Source organism: Chlorocebus sabaeus, chromosome 21 (genome assembly GCF_047675955.1).
Source record: "Chlorocebus sabaeus isolate Y175 chromosome 21, mChlSab1.0.hap1, whole genome shotgun sequence".
NCBI classification, from domain to species: domain Eukaryota; kingdom Metazoa; phylum Chordata; class Mammalia; order Primates; family Cercopithecidae; genus Chlorocebus; species Chlorocebus sabaeus.
Window position 1 is genome coordinate 127,170,059 of NC_132924.1, and position 17,577 is coordinate 127,187,635.

General features: G+C 36.5%; 1 protein-coding gene across 5 annotated transcripts in view; it reads left to right on the forward strand.

Annotated features, from left to right (window-relative positions):
* DPP6 (dipeptidyl peptidase like 6) overlaps positions 1–17,577 on the forward strand; it is a 1,156,796-nt gene that overhangs the window by 784,060 nt on the left and 355,159 nt on the right. For all 5 annotated transcript variants that reach the window (XM_073009533.1, XM_073009535.1, XM_073009532.1 and 2 more), the window contains exon 4: positions 11,874–11,968. In XM_073009533.1, the coding sequence (XP_072865634.1) occupies positions 11,874–11,968 (95 nt within the window). The remainder of the gene's footprint in view (positions 1–11,873; positions 11,969–17,577) is intronic.

Genomic DNA, 17,577 nt, shown 5'->3' on the forward strand with positions numbered 1-17,577 from the left:
TCATGTACTCTAGTGCAGAAGACAGAGAGTTATAACAGACAAATAACTCTATCATGCTGTGATGAGTAAAAAATAGGATGAATGAAGTGTGGACTGAAAGCAGGGAGAGATGAATCCTGCCTGGAAAAGGCATGAAAACTGTACAAGGGAGTTGGCCTTTATGCAGATCCCAGGAAGATCTTACCTGGCCATAGTGGGAGAAGGACATTACAGGTGCAGGGAGCAGTATGAGGGAGTGCAGAGGACTGGGAGACATGATGGTGCTCAGGATGCTTTGTTGGGGTGATAGGCATTCAAATGGAAAGAGGGGCCAAGGCCAGAATTGGAAGGACCTTAAATGTCAGGCTAAGAAACTTGACCAAAATAGTTTCTGCCAAAGGGATAAAAAGGAGTTTTAAAAGAGAGAGATGGCTTTGTCTGCATAGAGAATGAAAATAAGGAGAGAGACCCATTAGGAGACTGCTGGAGTAGTCTATGGTGAAGGTGATGACAATCAGAACCAAGGCAGAAACAATGAAAATGAAGAAGACAGGTGATTTGAGAAGGCTTCGAGAGGAAGAATGGGCAAGTTAGGAAATAATTCAAAGAGGGGATCCCCAGTCACTGCCTTCCCACATTGCTGAATGACCTGTGAATCATATCTGTGGAAGGGAATCAAGGCAGGTCAGCTAAAGAGGTTAAACATCTTCACTAACAATAAAACTGCTACCCAAGAAACAAAGTTAGTGGCGTAAGCCTAGCAGAGAAAATTGCCTGCTAGAGCAAAGGAAATAACATTTATTGGGAAATAATATCAAAACCCAGAATGTCCAGAAATTAGTATATATACATACAAATAACAAAGAAAATGGAACACATGCTCAACATAAAAGGAAGTTAATAGTTTGACCTGGAAATGGAACAGATTTCTGGAACTGTCAAAGATTTTTTGAAAGCTATTACAACTATCCTCAATGAATTAACATAAGCCTGTTTTTCAATGAATGAAAATCTCAGCAAAGAAATGGAAAATCTCAGCAGACAACATAAAGGAACCAAATGGGGACTTATAAATAGAAGAATAAAAAATTCTGAAATTAAAAAATTCATTGATGGACTTGATAATTTAATTACCATGACTTAGGAAAGATTAAATGATAGATCAATATCCAAGGTGAGGCTGGGAGTAGTGGCTCACGACTATAATCCCAGCACTTTGGGAGGCCAAGCCAGGTGGATCACTTGAGATTAGCCTGGCCAACATGGTGAAACCCTATCTCTACTAAAAATACAAAAATTAGCTGGGCGTGGTGGCGCATATCTGTGGGCCCAGCTACTCAGGAGGCTAAGGCAGGAGAATCGCTTGAACTTGGGAGGCAGAGGCTGCAGTGAGCAGAGATCATACCACTGCACTCAGCCTGAGTGACAGAGTGAGACTCTGTCTCAGAAAAACAAAAAGGAAATTATTCAAAATAAACAGGGAGAAAATTTGTTTTTAATGAACAGAGCATCAGAGACCTGTGAGGTGATATCCAACTGCCCAAGTTATGTGTAATTACAATACTAGGAGAGAAAATGGATAAAGAAGTAGAAAAACTGTTTGTCAAATTAACAGCTAAAAAATGTGATGAAAGACATACCTTGGCAAATACAAGATACTTAGTGAACATCAAACAAAATAAACACAAAGCAGCTCAATCTAAAGCACATCACATCGTTAGAGAAATGCAAATCAAAACCACAATGAGATACCATCTTATGCCAGCTATCCCAGAACTTAAGGAAAAAAAAAAATTCAAGAAAAAACAGATGTTGGCAAGATTGCAGAGAAAATGTAGCACTTTTACACCGTTGGTGCGAATGTAAATTACTTCAACTATTGTGGAAGACAGTGTGGCGATTCCTGAAGATCTAGAAGCAGAAATACCATTTAACCTTGTAGTCCCATTACTGGGTATACACCCAGAGGAAAATAAATATTTCTATTATAAAGATATGTACACATATATATTCATTGCAGCACTGTTTGCAATAGCAATGACATGGAATCAACCCAAATGTCCATCAATGATAGACTGGATAAAGAAAAGATGGTACATATACACTATGGAATACTATACAGTCACAAAAAACGAACAAGATCATGTTTTCTTCAGGGACATGGATGGAGCTGGAAGCCGTTATCCTCAGCAAACTAACGCAGGAACAGAAAACCAAACACCGCATGTTCTCACTTATAAGTGGGAACTGAACAATGTGAACAGATGGACACATTGCAGGGAACAACACACACTGGGGAATATTGAGGGGAGAGGTTGGGGAAGGGAGAACGTCAGGAAGAATAGCTAATGGATGTTGGGCTTCATACTTAGGTGATGGGTCGATCTGTGCAGCAAACCACCTTTATACCTAGGTGATGGGTTGATCTGTGCTGCAAACCAGATTTATCTATGTAACAAACCTGCACATCCTGCACAAGTACCCAAGAATTTAAAATAAAAGTTGAAGGAAGAAGAAGAGACCAAAAGAATAAAAGCACATAACAGTCAACTTCAAAAGCCAAAGGCAGCAACTAAATTTTAAAGGCACCAAAAGAAAAATAATACATTCTGGGAAATAATTCAATTAATGGTTGACTTCTCATTAAAAACCGTGGTGGCCAGAAGAGAGTGGAACAGAGTTTCAATATGCTGAAAGGCAAAAAACAAAACAAAAAACCCTATAAACTGGACATCTATATTCACAGAAGATATTCTTCAAGAATAAAGATGAAATGAAGATATTTTCAGATAAAACAAATATAAAATAATGTGTTTTTCCAGCAGACCCGTACAAAAAGAAATCCTAAGGGAATTTCATCATGGAGGAAAATGATAGACGATGGAAACTCAAATCTTGATAAAGAATAAAAAAATCAGAAATGGCCAATTGTGGATAAATGCAAAAGACATTGTTTTCTTTTTGACTTTTTAATTTTAATTTCTTTATAAACCATATTGTGTCATAAACTAAAACTATAACATTGTCTTCTGTAATACGTAAAGTATGTTGATGTAATACATGTAACAACTGTAATTGCATGGGAGTGGACATGGACCTGAAAGCTTAGCAGGTTTCTATAGTTTATAAGAAGTGGTACATTGTTAACTGCTTCTGGACTTTGGAAATTTAGTGGTATATAACTTCTAAGACAACCGTAAAAAAAGCTAATGCAAAGAAATGCAACTGAAATAGGAAAATTAAAATTCTAAAGATATTTAAACAATAAAATGAAAGTCAAATAATGAGAGAGAAACAAGATGGAGGGGACACTTAGAAAACAGACAAACAAATGATAAACCCAACCCAGCCATATACGTGGTTTTCTTACATGTGCATATGGTATATTTAAAGGGTAGACTATTTTATTGTCCATAAAAATAATGTAATAGGCTTCAAAAGACTGAAATATCTACAAAGTAGTCTTTCATCCAGTGGATTTAAATTTTAAAAATCTGTAACAATAAGATGGTCAGATAAACTTTAAATATTTGGAAATTAACAGATTTCAAAATACCTAGTGGGTGTATGAGACACTACAGGGAAAATTAGAAACAATTTAAACTGAATAATAATGTAATTCGGCATATCAAAATTTGTGAGACATCATTAATGCTACATATACAGGAAAAAATTTAGCTTTAATAGTTTAATTAGAAAGGAAAAAATATTAAACCAAAGACCTAGACTTTCATCTTAACAAGATAGAAGAAAAGAAATAAATTAAAACTGAAGCAAGCAGAAGGAAGGAATAACAAAGAAAAGAAAATAACTTTCTGAAGTAGAATACAGAAATAATACACATGATAATGCCAAGAACTTGTTCTTTGAAAGGTCAAAAAATTGGTAAATATCCAGTTTGGTCAAGAAAAAAAGAAGATACAAATGACCAATTCAGGAAATAAAGTAGGGAGATAAATGCAGATACTTCTATCCTACTAAAGCATAACCTGTTATCTTACTAAAAAGATAATACACTCTTAATTAAAACAAAATGCATATTTTTAAAATTAATAAATATTTTTAAATAAATTATTTATTTTTAAAATAAAACTAAATTTATACTGATGGGGTTCAGGATATACTACCACAAAATATGGCACCTTGGCAGTGGAGAAAATAGCAGAAACAGAAAGGTCTCTCTGCCCTTCCTCCACACTTCTCCCCTAAAGCAGGCCATGCAAGAATCCGCTGACTTTCTTCTGAAGCAGGTTACAAGACTTTCATTCTAGAAGTGTCCTTCTTGTACTCAGAAGAAAAGAATTTCCTTATTTCACAAGACACAGGGACACAAAGAAGAATGTCAACCAACAGGCCTTGCTAAATTCCCCATTTATTACCATTAGATCACATCACCTTTCTCCAGTTGTACTTCTCCATAACTGTCCACCATTCTTCAAACCGAAGCATAAAAATACACAGGTTTCGTTTCTTCTCTGGATGTTCCTATGTGAAGTTTCCCATGTCACATAAAACTTATGTTAAATAAATGTGTATGCTTTTCTCGTGTTGATATGTCTTTTGTTGTAGGTGCCTCAGCCATGACACTGACAATGGGTGAGAAAAGATCCTTTCTCTCCTACAATACCAATAAATTTTACAAGCTAGATGACATGGACAAATCATCAAATGACTCCTGTTTTCAACACCAACCTCAGAAGAAATAGGAAACTGAAGCAGCTCTATTTCAGTTAAAGAACTTGCATCTGTAATTCAAAGGCTTCGTACAAAGAAAACTTCATGCCCATTTGGCTTCATTAATTAATTCTATCAAATATTTAAGGCAAAAATTATGAAAATTTAACATAAATTTTTTCAGAAAATAGAATAAAATGGAACACTTCCCAACTTATTTTATGAAGCAGTAATATTCTCACTCTAAAACCAGATAAAGAAATCACAAGAAAAAAGAATTAAGACCAATATCCTTCATGATTATGAGGAAAAAGGCCTGGCAAAATATTAACATATAAAAATCAACAATAGGCCTGGCATGGTGCCTCACACCTATAATTCCAGCACTTTGAGAGGCTGAGGCAGAAGAATTGCTTGAGCCCAGGGGTTTGAGACCAGCCTGAATAACAAACTGAGACTCAATCTCTACAAACATTTAAAACATTAGCCAGGCATGGTGGCTTGTGCCTGTGGTCCCAGCTATTTGGGAGGCTGAGTGGGGAGGATTTCTTAGGCCCAGGAGATCACGGATACAGTAAGCCATGATCATGCCACTGCACTTCAGCCTAGGTAACAGAGCAAGACCCTGTCTCAAAAAAAAAAAAAAAAAAAAAAAAATCAATGATATGTAAAAGATGGTAATACATCATAACCAACGGGTTTATCTTAGGAATGCAAAGTTGGTTTAACATCTGAAAATCATTGAACATAGCTTACTATATTAATGACAATAAAAGAGAAACCTCATAAGATAATTGCAATAGCTGCACAAAAAGCATTTTATAATAATTAATGTTTTGTGATAAAGTCTTTCAACATCCTAGGAATAGAAGGGAATTTCCTCAGACTTATTAAGGTCATTTATGAAAAAAAGAAATTACACCTAAGTTATACTCAATGGTGAAAAGTTCAATGCTTTCTGCCTAACATTGAGAACAATGAAAAGATGTTTTCTAACACTAGTTTTATTTAGCATTGTAATAAAGGTCCTGGTGAGTGCAATAAAGCCAAAAAATAAATAAAAGGTACACAGATTTGAAAGGAAGGAGTAGACCTGTCCTTATTTGCATAACATGATTGTGTGTCTTAAAACCCTAAGAAGTATATATTTTTTTTCTTTTTTTTGAGATTGAGTCTCGCTCTGTTGTCCAGGCTGGAGTGCAGTGGGGTGATCTTGGCTCACTGCAAACTCCGCCTCCTAGATTCACGATATTCTCTTGCCTCAGCCTCCTGAGTAGCTGGGACTACAGGTGCCTGCCACCGTGCCTGGCCAAGAAGTGTATTTTTTAAGTGAACTAAAACTAGAAAGTGCATTGAATAAAGTTGCAGGACACAAAATCAATAGACAAAATTAATTTTATTTTTATACATTACAAACTAACAAATAATGAAATTAAACAGTAATACCATTTACAATAATGAAAAAGTATTGGAAAATTTTGGGATTAAATTATTAAGAAGAAATTCAAAATCTGTACATGAAAACTACTAAACTTCCAAAATGAAGCTAAGAAAGATGTAAACAAATAAAGATATATACTATGTTCTTGGATTGGAATAAGCAATATTTTTAAGATGGCTGTTCTCAAATTGAACTATAGTTTCGATGTAATACCAATCCTAATTCCAAATGCTTGTTTGATGAAATCAACAAGATAATTTAAAAATTTATATTGAAATACAAAGGACCTAAACTATTCAACACAATTTTGAAAAAGTAAAACAAAGTTTGAGGTGTTATACTACTTGATTTCAAGACTTACTCTAAAGTTACAGTAATCAACACAGTATGGCATTGGCATTAAGAATAGACACAGATAAATGGAATGGGACAGAAAGTCCAGAAAAAGAAATCTAAACATATATTTTCAATTCATTTTTGACAAAAAAAAAAAAAAAAAAAAAAAGCCGAAGTAATTCAGTGGGAAAAAGACAATCTTTTCAACAACATACCTGAATAACAAATGAGTTATGTGACTGAAAAGAAAGGAATATTGCTGCTTGTCACATATACTGTCTAAAAGATAACTAAAATTTGATTGTAGACCCTAAATGAAAGAGCTAAAATTATTAGAGTTCTAAAAGAAAACATGAGATAAAATCTTTGTAACATTGAGATAGGCAAAAATTTCTCAGGATACTAAAAACATGAATCATAAAAGAAAAATACAAAAAAAAAGATTTCATTCACTTTAGAAATAGTTTTTTATGATTATACTTCAAGTTCTGGGGTACGTGTGCAGAACGTGCAGTTTTGTTGCATAGGTATAAGGTATGCACATGCCATGGTGGTTTGCTGCACCCATCAACCCATCACCTACATTAGGTATTTCTCCTAATGCTATCCCTCCCCTAGCCCCCCACTCAACGACAGGCCCCAGTGTTTAAAAAATTAATTGGGAGAATAATAAGGAAAGCCACACCCTGGTAAAGAATTTTAAAAAATACATCTCAGACAAAGACTCATATCTAGAATGTTTAAAGGACTCAGTAATAAATTGTAAAAAAAAAAAAAAAAAAAAAAAAAAAATTGGACAAAATTTTTGAAGATACTTTGCAAAAAACCTGCAAATGACCCATAATCACATGAAAAGATGTTCATTATTACTGTTTATCAGTGAGATACCACTACACACCTGCTAGAGTGGCTAATGTTTAAAAGACTGATTTTGCCAACTGATAGCGAAGAAATGGTGTGCATGTGACTCTTACACAATTGATGGTGGAAAGGCAAAATGGTATAGCTACTTTGGAAAATAGTTTGACAGTTTCCCATAAAGTTAAGTGCGAACATATACCATATGACCCAACAATATAATAGCTACAACCTGGCAGCAGTCTAAATTCTCACCAATGCCTGAATTTGAATGCATAAAAATTGAGGTCTATCAGTCCTCTAGACTACTCTTTTGCAGTATAAGGGAATGAAACATTAATACATGGAATAACATGGATAAATCTCAAAATCATTATGATGAGTGAAAGGAGAGAAACACAAAAGACTGTGTAATGTGTGATTCTATTTGTAAGAAATTCTAGGAGAGGCAAACCTATCTAATGAACACAACAGATCACTTGTTGCCTGGGGCTACTGATGAAATAGATGATCCACAATAAAGGGGCATAGAGGTCTTTCACATCCTTTGTGGATTTATTTCTAGATAGGTTATGTTTTGTGTTATTTTTGCCAATGGATAAATATAAAAACTCATGGAAAGATGCTAAAAAGAAAAAACTAAATAAACAGAAAGGCAGACAAAGTACACAGAAGGAGGACTCAGTGTTGTAAAGGTGTCCAATTTCCTCCAAATGGAACTTTCAACTGAATGAAATTTCAGTCAGTTTCCCAGGAGAATTCTTTACTAGTTTAACAGGCTGAATGTAACACGTATAATAAACAGCAAAATCCTAAGGAACACCAAACGCTTCGTGAAGGAAAATCATATGGGAAAACTTCCAGATAGCAAGATGTACTACAAAGGTACATAATTTCACAGTGTAGTATCGATGCAGGAATGAGCCAACTCATCAGTGAACACATAAGAAAGTCCCATATGACCCAATGACTGCCGATATTGTTGCTGAAATATTATTGATGACATCACATCTTACAGAGCGAATAATGGCCTTCTCAAATTGTACTGGAACAAATAGCTATAGATATAAACATAGAAAATTAGATTCCTACCTCACACCATACATTCATGTCATCTTCCAGTGAATTAAGCCTTTATTTTTTAAAGGAAAAGTAAAAAATGTTTCAGAAAAAATATAGGAGAATATTACTATGACCTTGTAATGGGAAAGTATTTATTATTTATGTCATATCAAACACAAAGGGTAAACATTTTTTACTACATTAATAATTTCTGTTTATCAAAATATTTTATATATAAAATGAAAACCACAACTAATAAAATGGACTTTCAACACATAAAACTAATGAATATTTCATATGGGATGTATAAAAATCTCTTATAAATCAATTAGATAAAAACATTCCAACAGAAAAAAGTAGGCAAAATAAATACACCAATGAATTTTATAAAATAAGACAAAAATAGTAAATAAGCACATGAAGAGACTTTTAAAGTGATTAACACTCTGATGATGCAAAATAAAATCAGAGATACCATTTTTTGCACCCACTGTATTGGAAGATAGTAAGAAGTTTGAAAATAGCAAGTTTTAGACAGGATGTGATTTATGAGAACTCATTCACTATTGGTGCCTGTTAAAGTGCCATAACCACTTTTGAAAATAACTTGCAAGTTTAAGAATTCCCATAACCTAGGCAAAACCCCGTCTCTACTGAAAATACAAAACCTAGCTCAGTGTGGTGGTGCAAGCCTGTAATCCCAACTACTGGGAAGGCTGAGGCAAGAGAATCACTTGAACCCGGGAGGCAGAGGTTGCAGTGAGCCGAGATCGTGCCATTGCACTCCAGCCTGGGCAATAAGAGTGAAACTCCATCAAAAAAAAAAGAAAAAAGAAAAGAAAGGAGAGGAGAGGAGAGGAGAGGAGAAGCAAAAGCCTTGTACATTTGTACCAAAAGAGGTAAAGAAGAATATTCCTAGTAGAATGGTTTGTAATAGCAATAAAACTAGGAATGACTGGTATCCATTGTAATATACACTTGAGTCATGTACATCAGTGAGAACTAAGAGCCAAGATAGTATGGACTATTATATTCACCTTAGAAATACGATATAATATAAATTACTGAGGAACACAGTAAATATCACCTTATTAAGCTCAAATGCAAAGAAAACTAAACAACATAGTATTTAAAGATACATAAACATGTGATAGAACTGTTAAAAGTACTGGAATGATAAAATTCAGGAGAAAGAAAAGCAATCATATGTTCTAATTCTGAAATGGTCTCATTGGTTTCCATTGAAACAAGCAGGTTTTATGTACCTCAAATGTAGTACGGCATAATCTTTTTTATGTATGTATTTACTTTGAGTTCCGGGATACATGTGCGGGATGTGCAGGTTTGTAACATAGGTAAATGTGTGCATGGTGGTTTGCTGCACCTATCAACTCATTACCTAGGTATTAAGCCCTGCATGCATTAGCTATTTATCCTGATGTTCTCCCTCCTCCTGCCCCCCTGCAACAGGCCCCAGTGTATGTTGTTCCCTTCTCTGTGTTCTCATTGTTCAGCTCCCCACTGCACACTCTTAAAACAATCATTATGTTTCACTGTGATCAGTAATGTGGGGGTGGGGTAAAAGCAGAGAACTTGGAACTCCTGAGCGGGGGTCAAAGGCAGTAAATCTTTATCCACTGAAGGCAAAGTTGATATTTAGAAATTCATTCAAAGTAAAAGCTAGTGAACAAAGGGAGATAAGGTGACCATCAAATTAAGTAGTAACCTTTTTTGCAACTTACATAACTAACAAACTTAAGTGCTTTCTAAAAAAAAAAAAATTCTAAAATTTGCTATATGAGGGCAACTTCACTGAAATGATTGCAGAGGCTTCCATGTGAATGCTTGTAATGGGAGATAGCTCATTCGATAGATGCACCTTGGTGTGTTTGCTTAAGAAACAGAAAAATTGACTCATTTGGTTTGTCCATGAAAGTATTACCAGGAAAATAAATGAAAACAATTTCACCTAAAACGTCTGTTAACTTTAGCACGGAATCTTTGGATGTAATTTACATAATTCGTAAAATAGATTGATCCAGGTCCATGTCGATGATGAAATTTTCATTATAGTGATAGACTTTCATTTTCCTCATAAAATCTACACATACTTAAATTATAACAACCCTGCTTTTGAATTAATCCAGTCTGCATCATGTTTTTCAGTCATCAACTATTATATGTGAAATGCCTTTACCATCAAACTGGCTCAAGGTTACTGCCTTCACTCAGAAAGATAGTGTTTTCCTTCTCCCCACTGTGGTCCCTGCCTCTCAACCTACAACCCTATGTTTCAGGAAGTAATTTTCCCATATGAGATTTTCTTACTGTCTTCTAAGGTAGTGGCTGCAAAATGGTACCTATCTCTGCTTTAATTTTGCATCATCAGAGTGTTAATGACTTTAAGAGTCTATTCATGTGCTTACTCACTATTTTTGTTTTATAACATTTCTTGGTGTATTTATTTTGCCTATTTTTTTTTTTTTCTGTTGGAGTGTTTTTATCTCATTGATTTTGGGGAGTTTTTTTTTTTTTTTTTTATACAACCCTACCTTTCAGAAATATGCCCTTTCATTCATAGGAGATATATAAGTACGTGTCCATATGCATACTATTTTGAGTAAGCGTTTTTCCTAATTTTCTAAATTTGAAATCTTGGTTGTTCATATATAAGAGGCCAGACTCAGCATCTATGAGATGTTTAGATTCAAAGGTATTCACGGCAGCGAAGCAGCTAACTCCTCCAAGCAAGAGCACCTAGGGGAGCTTGTGGAGCAGATGAAAGCACGTTTTGCAGGATGTGGCTATGGGCCGCAGGCATTCTGCATACAGATTTACTCCAAAGTTGTATATAGGAAATTAGTCCCTTTACTAGCAGTTGTCTTTGGCCTCTTGGAATAGCTGCTTTCTTAATCTGCTCTTTGTGTCCTGCCCAAGAACATTCTAGCTGTTCCAAAGGTTTTCTGGGTGTGCGCCTGTGCTTTCTATGTCAGTGTGTAAAGTAGGAGAGAAGCATCATGTGAGGTTGGATTAAGAAAATTTAGGGTCCGGGCGCGGTGGCTCAAGCCTGTAATCCCAGCACTTTGGGAGGCCGAGACGGGCGGATCACGAGGTCAGGAGATCGAGACCATCCTGGCTAACACGGTGAAACCCCGTCTCTACTAAAAAATACAAAAAACTAGCCGGGCGAGGTGGCGGGCGCCTGTAGTCCCAGCTACTCGGGAGGCTGAGGCAGGAGAATGGCGTAAACCCGGGAGGCGGAGCTTGCAGTGAGCTGAGATCCGGCCACTGCACTCCAGTTTGGGCGACAGAGCGAGACTCCGTCTCAAAAAAAAAAAAAAAAAAAAAAAAAAAACAAAGAAAATTTAGGTGTATTGCACCATATTGAAAGGGCCCTTTGATGAGTGGGAGTCTATCTTTTTTTTTTTTAAACTAGCGATTTTACTTTACATAAGCATTCGTCAAAAGCTGAGGGGAGTTATTTGATGTTTCACGTGGTTTTTTCCTACTTCCTCTCTTACAGATACAGAATTCATCTACAGAGAACAGAAGGGAACAGTGAGACTGTGGAATGTTGAAACAAATACTTCTACTGTCTTAATAGAAGGCAAAAAAATTGTAAGTACTCTCTTTAATGACCAGGATAATTTCGGTTTTTCTTCCTGCAAGTCAATAAAGCAGAAAATGACTTTTGGTTTCAACTTTTTGCATAGCCAAGGAGAAGCAATAAACTTGTAATACTACAGGCTGAGCAACCAAAGATAATGTGAAATTGAAACCACACTAATTTAATAAGATAAAAGCACTGTTTCTTTCAGTGTCCGGGAAATTTCTCTGCAGGTGTTGGGAACAAGTGTTGCATATCATATATAATTAAAAGATAAAGTCCTAAGGCTTTTACACATTTACAGAACAATTGCAATAATGCATGTAGAATACTTCAGGGGAATTTGCTCAATCCCTTTTAAAAAAAGCTCATCTCCACATGCATAGTAAGTATTAACTTAGGTACTGTGACTGTATTTACCCTAATTATATTAAGTGATGCTTACGTGTTAAAGCAAATACTGAGTCAATATGAATGCCACTGCTTTTTAATTTGGGAAAACTTGTTTTCCCAAATATATGTATATTTTTTTCAGAGGGTATATGCAGTTTTATTATCAAAATTTTATTTGTAATATACTTTTCTAGGTTAAGGAGCTCTTCCACAGGGATCTGAGTTAGTTTGTTAGCGGTTAGATATAGAGATATAGATAAATTTACAGACATTTAGGGCAAATGAACCTGATTTGACCTTTGGATTTCATATTCTTACACTAAAATTAACAGCAGATGAGAAAGTCCCACTACAGAAAGGATTTTAGCTGATCTATTTTTTGTTCATCTGTCCAGAGTATTAAAAATAATTTATTTCTCTAATTCTTCCAATTGCACATTTTCTTTCTTTCTCATAATGTGGCATAATGTCCTGTATTTCCAGAGATCATAAAGGTAGTTTCTTTCTGGCCAGTTTGAATGGTGGTTGAGTTCGGGTCTTTAAATGGGTACATACTGAGGGATGCTCCGCATGTATATTTTTTGAGACAGGATCTCGCTCCATTGCCCAGGCTGGAGTGAAGTGGTGCAATCATGGCTCATTGCAGCCTTGACCTCCCAAGCTCAGGCAATCCTCGCACCTCAGCCTCCTAAGTAGCTGGTACTACAGGCACGTGCCACCACGCCCAGCTAATTGATTTCAGTTTTGTTTGTAGAGATAGCATCTCACTATGTTGCCCAGGCTGGTCTTGAACTCCTGTACTCAAGCAATCCTCCTGTCTTGGCCTCCCAAAGTGCCAGGATTACAGGCCTGAGCCACTGTATCTGACCCCAAAGATTTAAATGGCATTAAGATTCGATGTTCATGTGTGGTTAAAGATATGTATTAGAAACATTGACAGAAGTTATATACCAAAATCAATTTAAAGATAATTAACATTTTGTTTGTTTACAAAATGTTCAGACTCTTATCAGAATAAATAAATCTCCAACTCTAAGCAGTTGATTCTTTTCTTGTTTGAGACACTGGGGAAATCAAAGGACGGAACTAAGGTTAAATCTATGTTTAAAAGCAAGAATTGAAACAGGCTGTGAATCCTGAGTTACAGCGATCATAACAGGGCTCTGGTATGAATCAGAAACACAGAAATCCTAGAATCCTATAATCCAGGATTAGAGGAGGTTGTAAAAAAAAAAAAAAGTAATCGGTTCCCTGGTTTTACAGATAAGGATACTGAGCCCAGACTTAGAGCATGAGTCTCCCAGCTCACTGATGGCTGAGGGAGCATGCAGGTGGGGTCCCAGAAGCCTGCATTCCAGGGAGAAGGAAGGATGGCTTCATCTTTATCCCACCCCACCCCAGACCCACAGAAATACTGTGCTGCCTTCCTCTCCCTCCTAAAGAACATGTAACTTGCTAGTTAAATACTGTCGTTTCTTTTCTTTTGCATAAAGATACCTTTTATTAAAAGGTTTGCTGAGATTTAATATTAGGTGGATGCTGCCCTTAACATAGACTGCAGGTGTAAGGAAGGCCTCGCGCTGTTGGATGATGGCGTAGTTCCAAAAACCATCACTTGATTGAATGAAATAGTATTCTGCAAAGTAGGACCTAGGACAAATGCATGTGCCTGCATTTTTGCATTAAAAAATCATCTTTGATAGAATTATTCCCTTAAGAGAATCTGATTCAACTCATTTAGAAATACTAACGTTGCAGAAATGGTTTTCTAATATTAATAGAGAGGATAAAATGATCAGACTGTTGCTGAGCGTGAGTGCATTTTAATGTCAGAATGTTATTATTTCCTGTGAGGATGTCAGTTTAGTCAAGGCAGTGTTGTACAAAACAGCAGCACTTAGCAATGAAATACATGCATGTGAGCCGCCTTCTTGTTTTAAAATCAATAGCTTGTAATAGATCATATATTTTAACTGAAGTTATTTTAGCCAAGTCCCCTTTAATAAGGTGACTTCAGAAACCACCATGGGTAAAGAAAAGTCCTCATCTCACAAATTTGCTGGCTTATTCTATGTAATGCAATCCTTTTTTTTTTTTTTTTTTTCCTTAAAATGTCATTTTTCCATTCATTTTATAAACATTTATTAAGCACCAAATGTGTACAGCCTAATGGGTTCATTATTCCTTTCTCAAAGCTACATTTAAATGCTCCTGTCAACAGACTCAAAATAAAGAAAACAAAAAACATGTCATTTAGCAGTCTGCATTCTAATTTAATTTAATCTGGATTTAATTTCCACAGAGCCACTTAGTCATTTAAAATTATCATGCCTCAATTGCTCTATCTCCAAATTAAAGCTGATTTCTTTTGCCAGCCCAGAACGTGGGTACTCTGTGAGATCCAGCAATGGAATATGTGTATGCTCTGTGTGTTTTCATGAGCAAGTACTGAGAAGGTGAAGCCTGGTGTTCCACAGGGGCCAGAGCTTGGAGGATTGTCCACAGCCCAAAGGAGGACGTTGGACTGGGAATGGGGAGCAGTAGCTCTTCCATATTCTGTTCTCTTGCCTTCCTGGTGACTGATCAGGTGTTTTCTTCTCATTTGAATTCCAGAAGCTGTGAGCTTGTATAAATGATAAAAAGCAATCTGAGACCAACTGTAATTTTTAAGTTGGTCTATAAAAGAGCCTTAAACAGATTGAGAAATGGAAAGGAATTGGTAAATTATGTGGTCAGCAGAATTTTAAAATATTCCCTACAAGCTTAACCTCTAATAACCTCATTCTCTTCCCCACCCAGTAAAAACAGACCCTCATCATAACTGGTCACTGCAAGGTACCAAAGCTGGAGCTGTTTGCCTCCAGCTTCTTCTTTGCTCCTGTGCTTACTGTGATTGGCTCTTACATGGGACAAGTGGATGGAAGGGCCTGCAAATCACTGCAAACATTATGTCAATCCAGCAGGAAAGCTTTTAAGATCTCTGGTGATTAAGCAAATTCAGAACTTGTGCTAAGTTCTGTATTTACATGGAGGTATTTCACCTTGCCTTCCCCCAAACAATTTCTTTTGACTAAATGTACTAATTCAATCATCCTTTATTGTGCTTCTAAATGGTAGAAATCATGAAATATTTCACAATACTACAAACACTTTATATTGTTGAGTTCAGGCCAGGTGCGGTGGTTCACGCCTGTAATTCCAGCACTTTGGGAGGCCGAGGCAGGCGGATCACTTGAAGTCAGGAGTTCAAGACCAGTGTGGCCAATGTGGTGAAATCCCATCTCTACTAAAAATTAAAAGGTTAGCCGGGCATGGTGTAGCATGCCTATAATCCCAGCTACTTGGGAAGCTGAGGCAAGAGAATCACTTGAACCTCAGAGGTGGAAGTTGCAGTGAGTCGAGATTGTTCTACTGCATTCCAGCCTGGGCAATAGAGTGAGACTCCATCTCAAAAAAAAAAAAAAAGAGTTTCTATATGTGTATACATTTAAAATTCTATGATGATTATATTATGGTTCACAATTTGGGGGGCATTCTTTTGTTTTATATATATGTGTATGTATATATATGTGTATATATATGTATGTATATACATATGTGTTTATATATATAGTAGGCTATTTCCTGATCCTTATTATTTGATAGCATATCATATTTGATAGTAGCTAAGAATTGAGTTTTAGAAAACATTTATCAAAATGTCTTGATCCATTTCCTCTTTTGAAAATTTTTGAAGTGTTTGTCTACATTTCTACAGAAAATGAATCAAATAAAGGTACAGTTGTCCCCAAAGCACAAGCACATCATCTCTGAAGTATCTCTCCTCAGCTATACAGACCGCGGCCCAGTTCTAAGCTCACTGGAGCAGGTTCTGTTTGGGATTTAATTTTGTCTCCCACATAATGCTCAGCACCATGACCTGCACATAGTAGGTGCTCCATTGCTATGTGTTTTATGAATGACTGCTCTAGAGTAACAAATCAATAGAGTTGAGCAGTTTTCCAGAAACATCCACGTGAGTGAGAGGTGTGGAGAGGTATTCAGCACTAGGGTCATGACTTTGAACTTGAGATCTACCTTCCAGCCTTGGCATTGTGCTCTGCTAGGGTCATGACTTTGAGCTTCAGATCTACCTCCCGGCATTGGCCTTGTGCTCTGCTCAGGAACAGCAGGACCCCAGCCAGTTGCACAAGGTCTGAATGTCCAGTCTTATCCCTCAGGAGTGTCATAGGACTGAATTACAGATGTAACAGCTGGAACGTGGGTATATGCCACATGTGGATTCCAGAGCGTTAGGCTAGACCAGAGAGCCTGGGTCGGGCTCAAGGCCCAGGCAGGAGGAGTGGGGTGGTTCTATGAAGGAAGATACAGAGGATGACCAAGTCCAGAGGAGCATGACAAGGATGCTGCCACATGTGGGTGGCTTCGTGGGTCCAGGCAGCAGCAGCAGACAGTGGAATCCATGCCCCTTTAGTTTTGAGGGCGATCCCTCATGAAGCTGGGTGTACCCTGCATCCAGAGTGAGGCAGAGGCATCCAGAGCTGGTAATTACAGCAGGAGGCACTCTCAGAATTCTAAACATCAATAAACGATCAAACCTAAGCTCACTTTTACTTGAATTATGTGTTTGATGTCACAGAAATTCCGGGACGTTATACTTTACTCTTTTAAAAACAATTTTAGTTGTCAATGTTATTTTATTTTTTATGCTCCTCATAAGACTCTTTTCAACAAGTTAGCACATCTTATAAAATGACCTTTGTTCTATTATGTATCTTGTTGTTTTTTCTTTTTTTCCTAAAAAATGAACCATCACAAATATATCTCATGGTCCAAAATTCGATCTTTGGATGTTTGGCCAATGGTTGCCTGGTTCCTAAAGTTCTCATGAATTTTTCTCTTCTAAGCAGGACACTGACTTCTTTTTGCTTTCCCTCCCTCTCTCCTTTTCTCCTTCCTTCCTTCCTTCCTTCCTTCCTTCCTTCCTTCCTTCCTTCCTTCCTTCCTTCCTTCCTTCCTTCTTGCCTTCTTTTCCAGTAAAAATACACTTAAAATAGCCTTAATACATTTTGCTGAATTTAATTAAATAGATTTCTTGGGGACTCAATTCTTACAAAAGTTTAACACCATCTCTCCAATTCTTTTAAAACATAATGGAGCAAAAATTATCAGAAGGATGAAGTGTTTCACCAGTGCTTAAGATTTAGATATTTAAAGCTGAAATAGT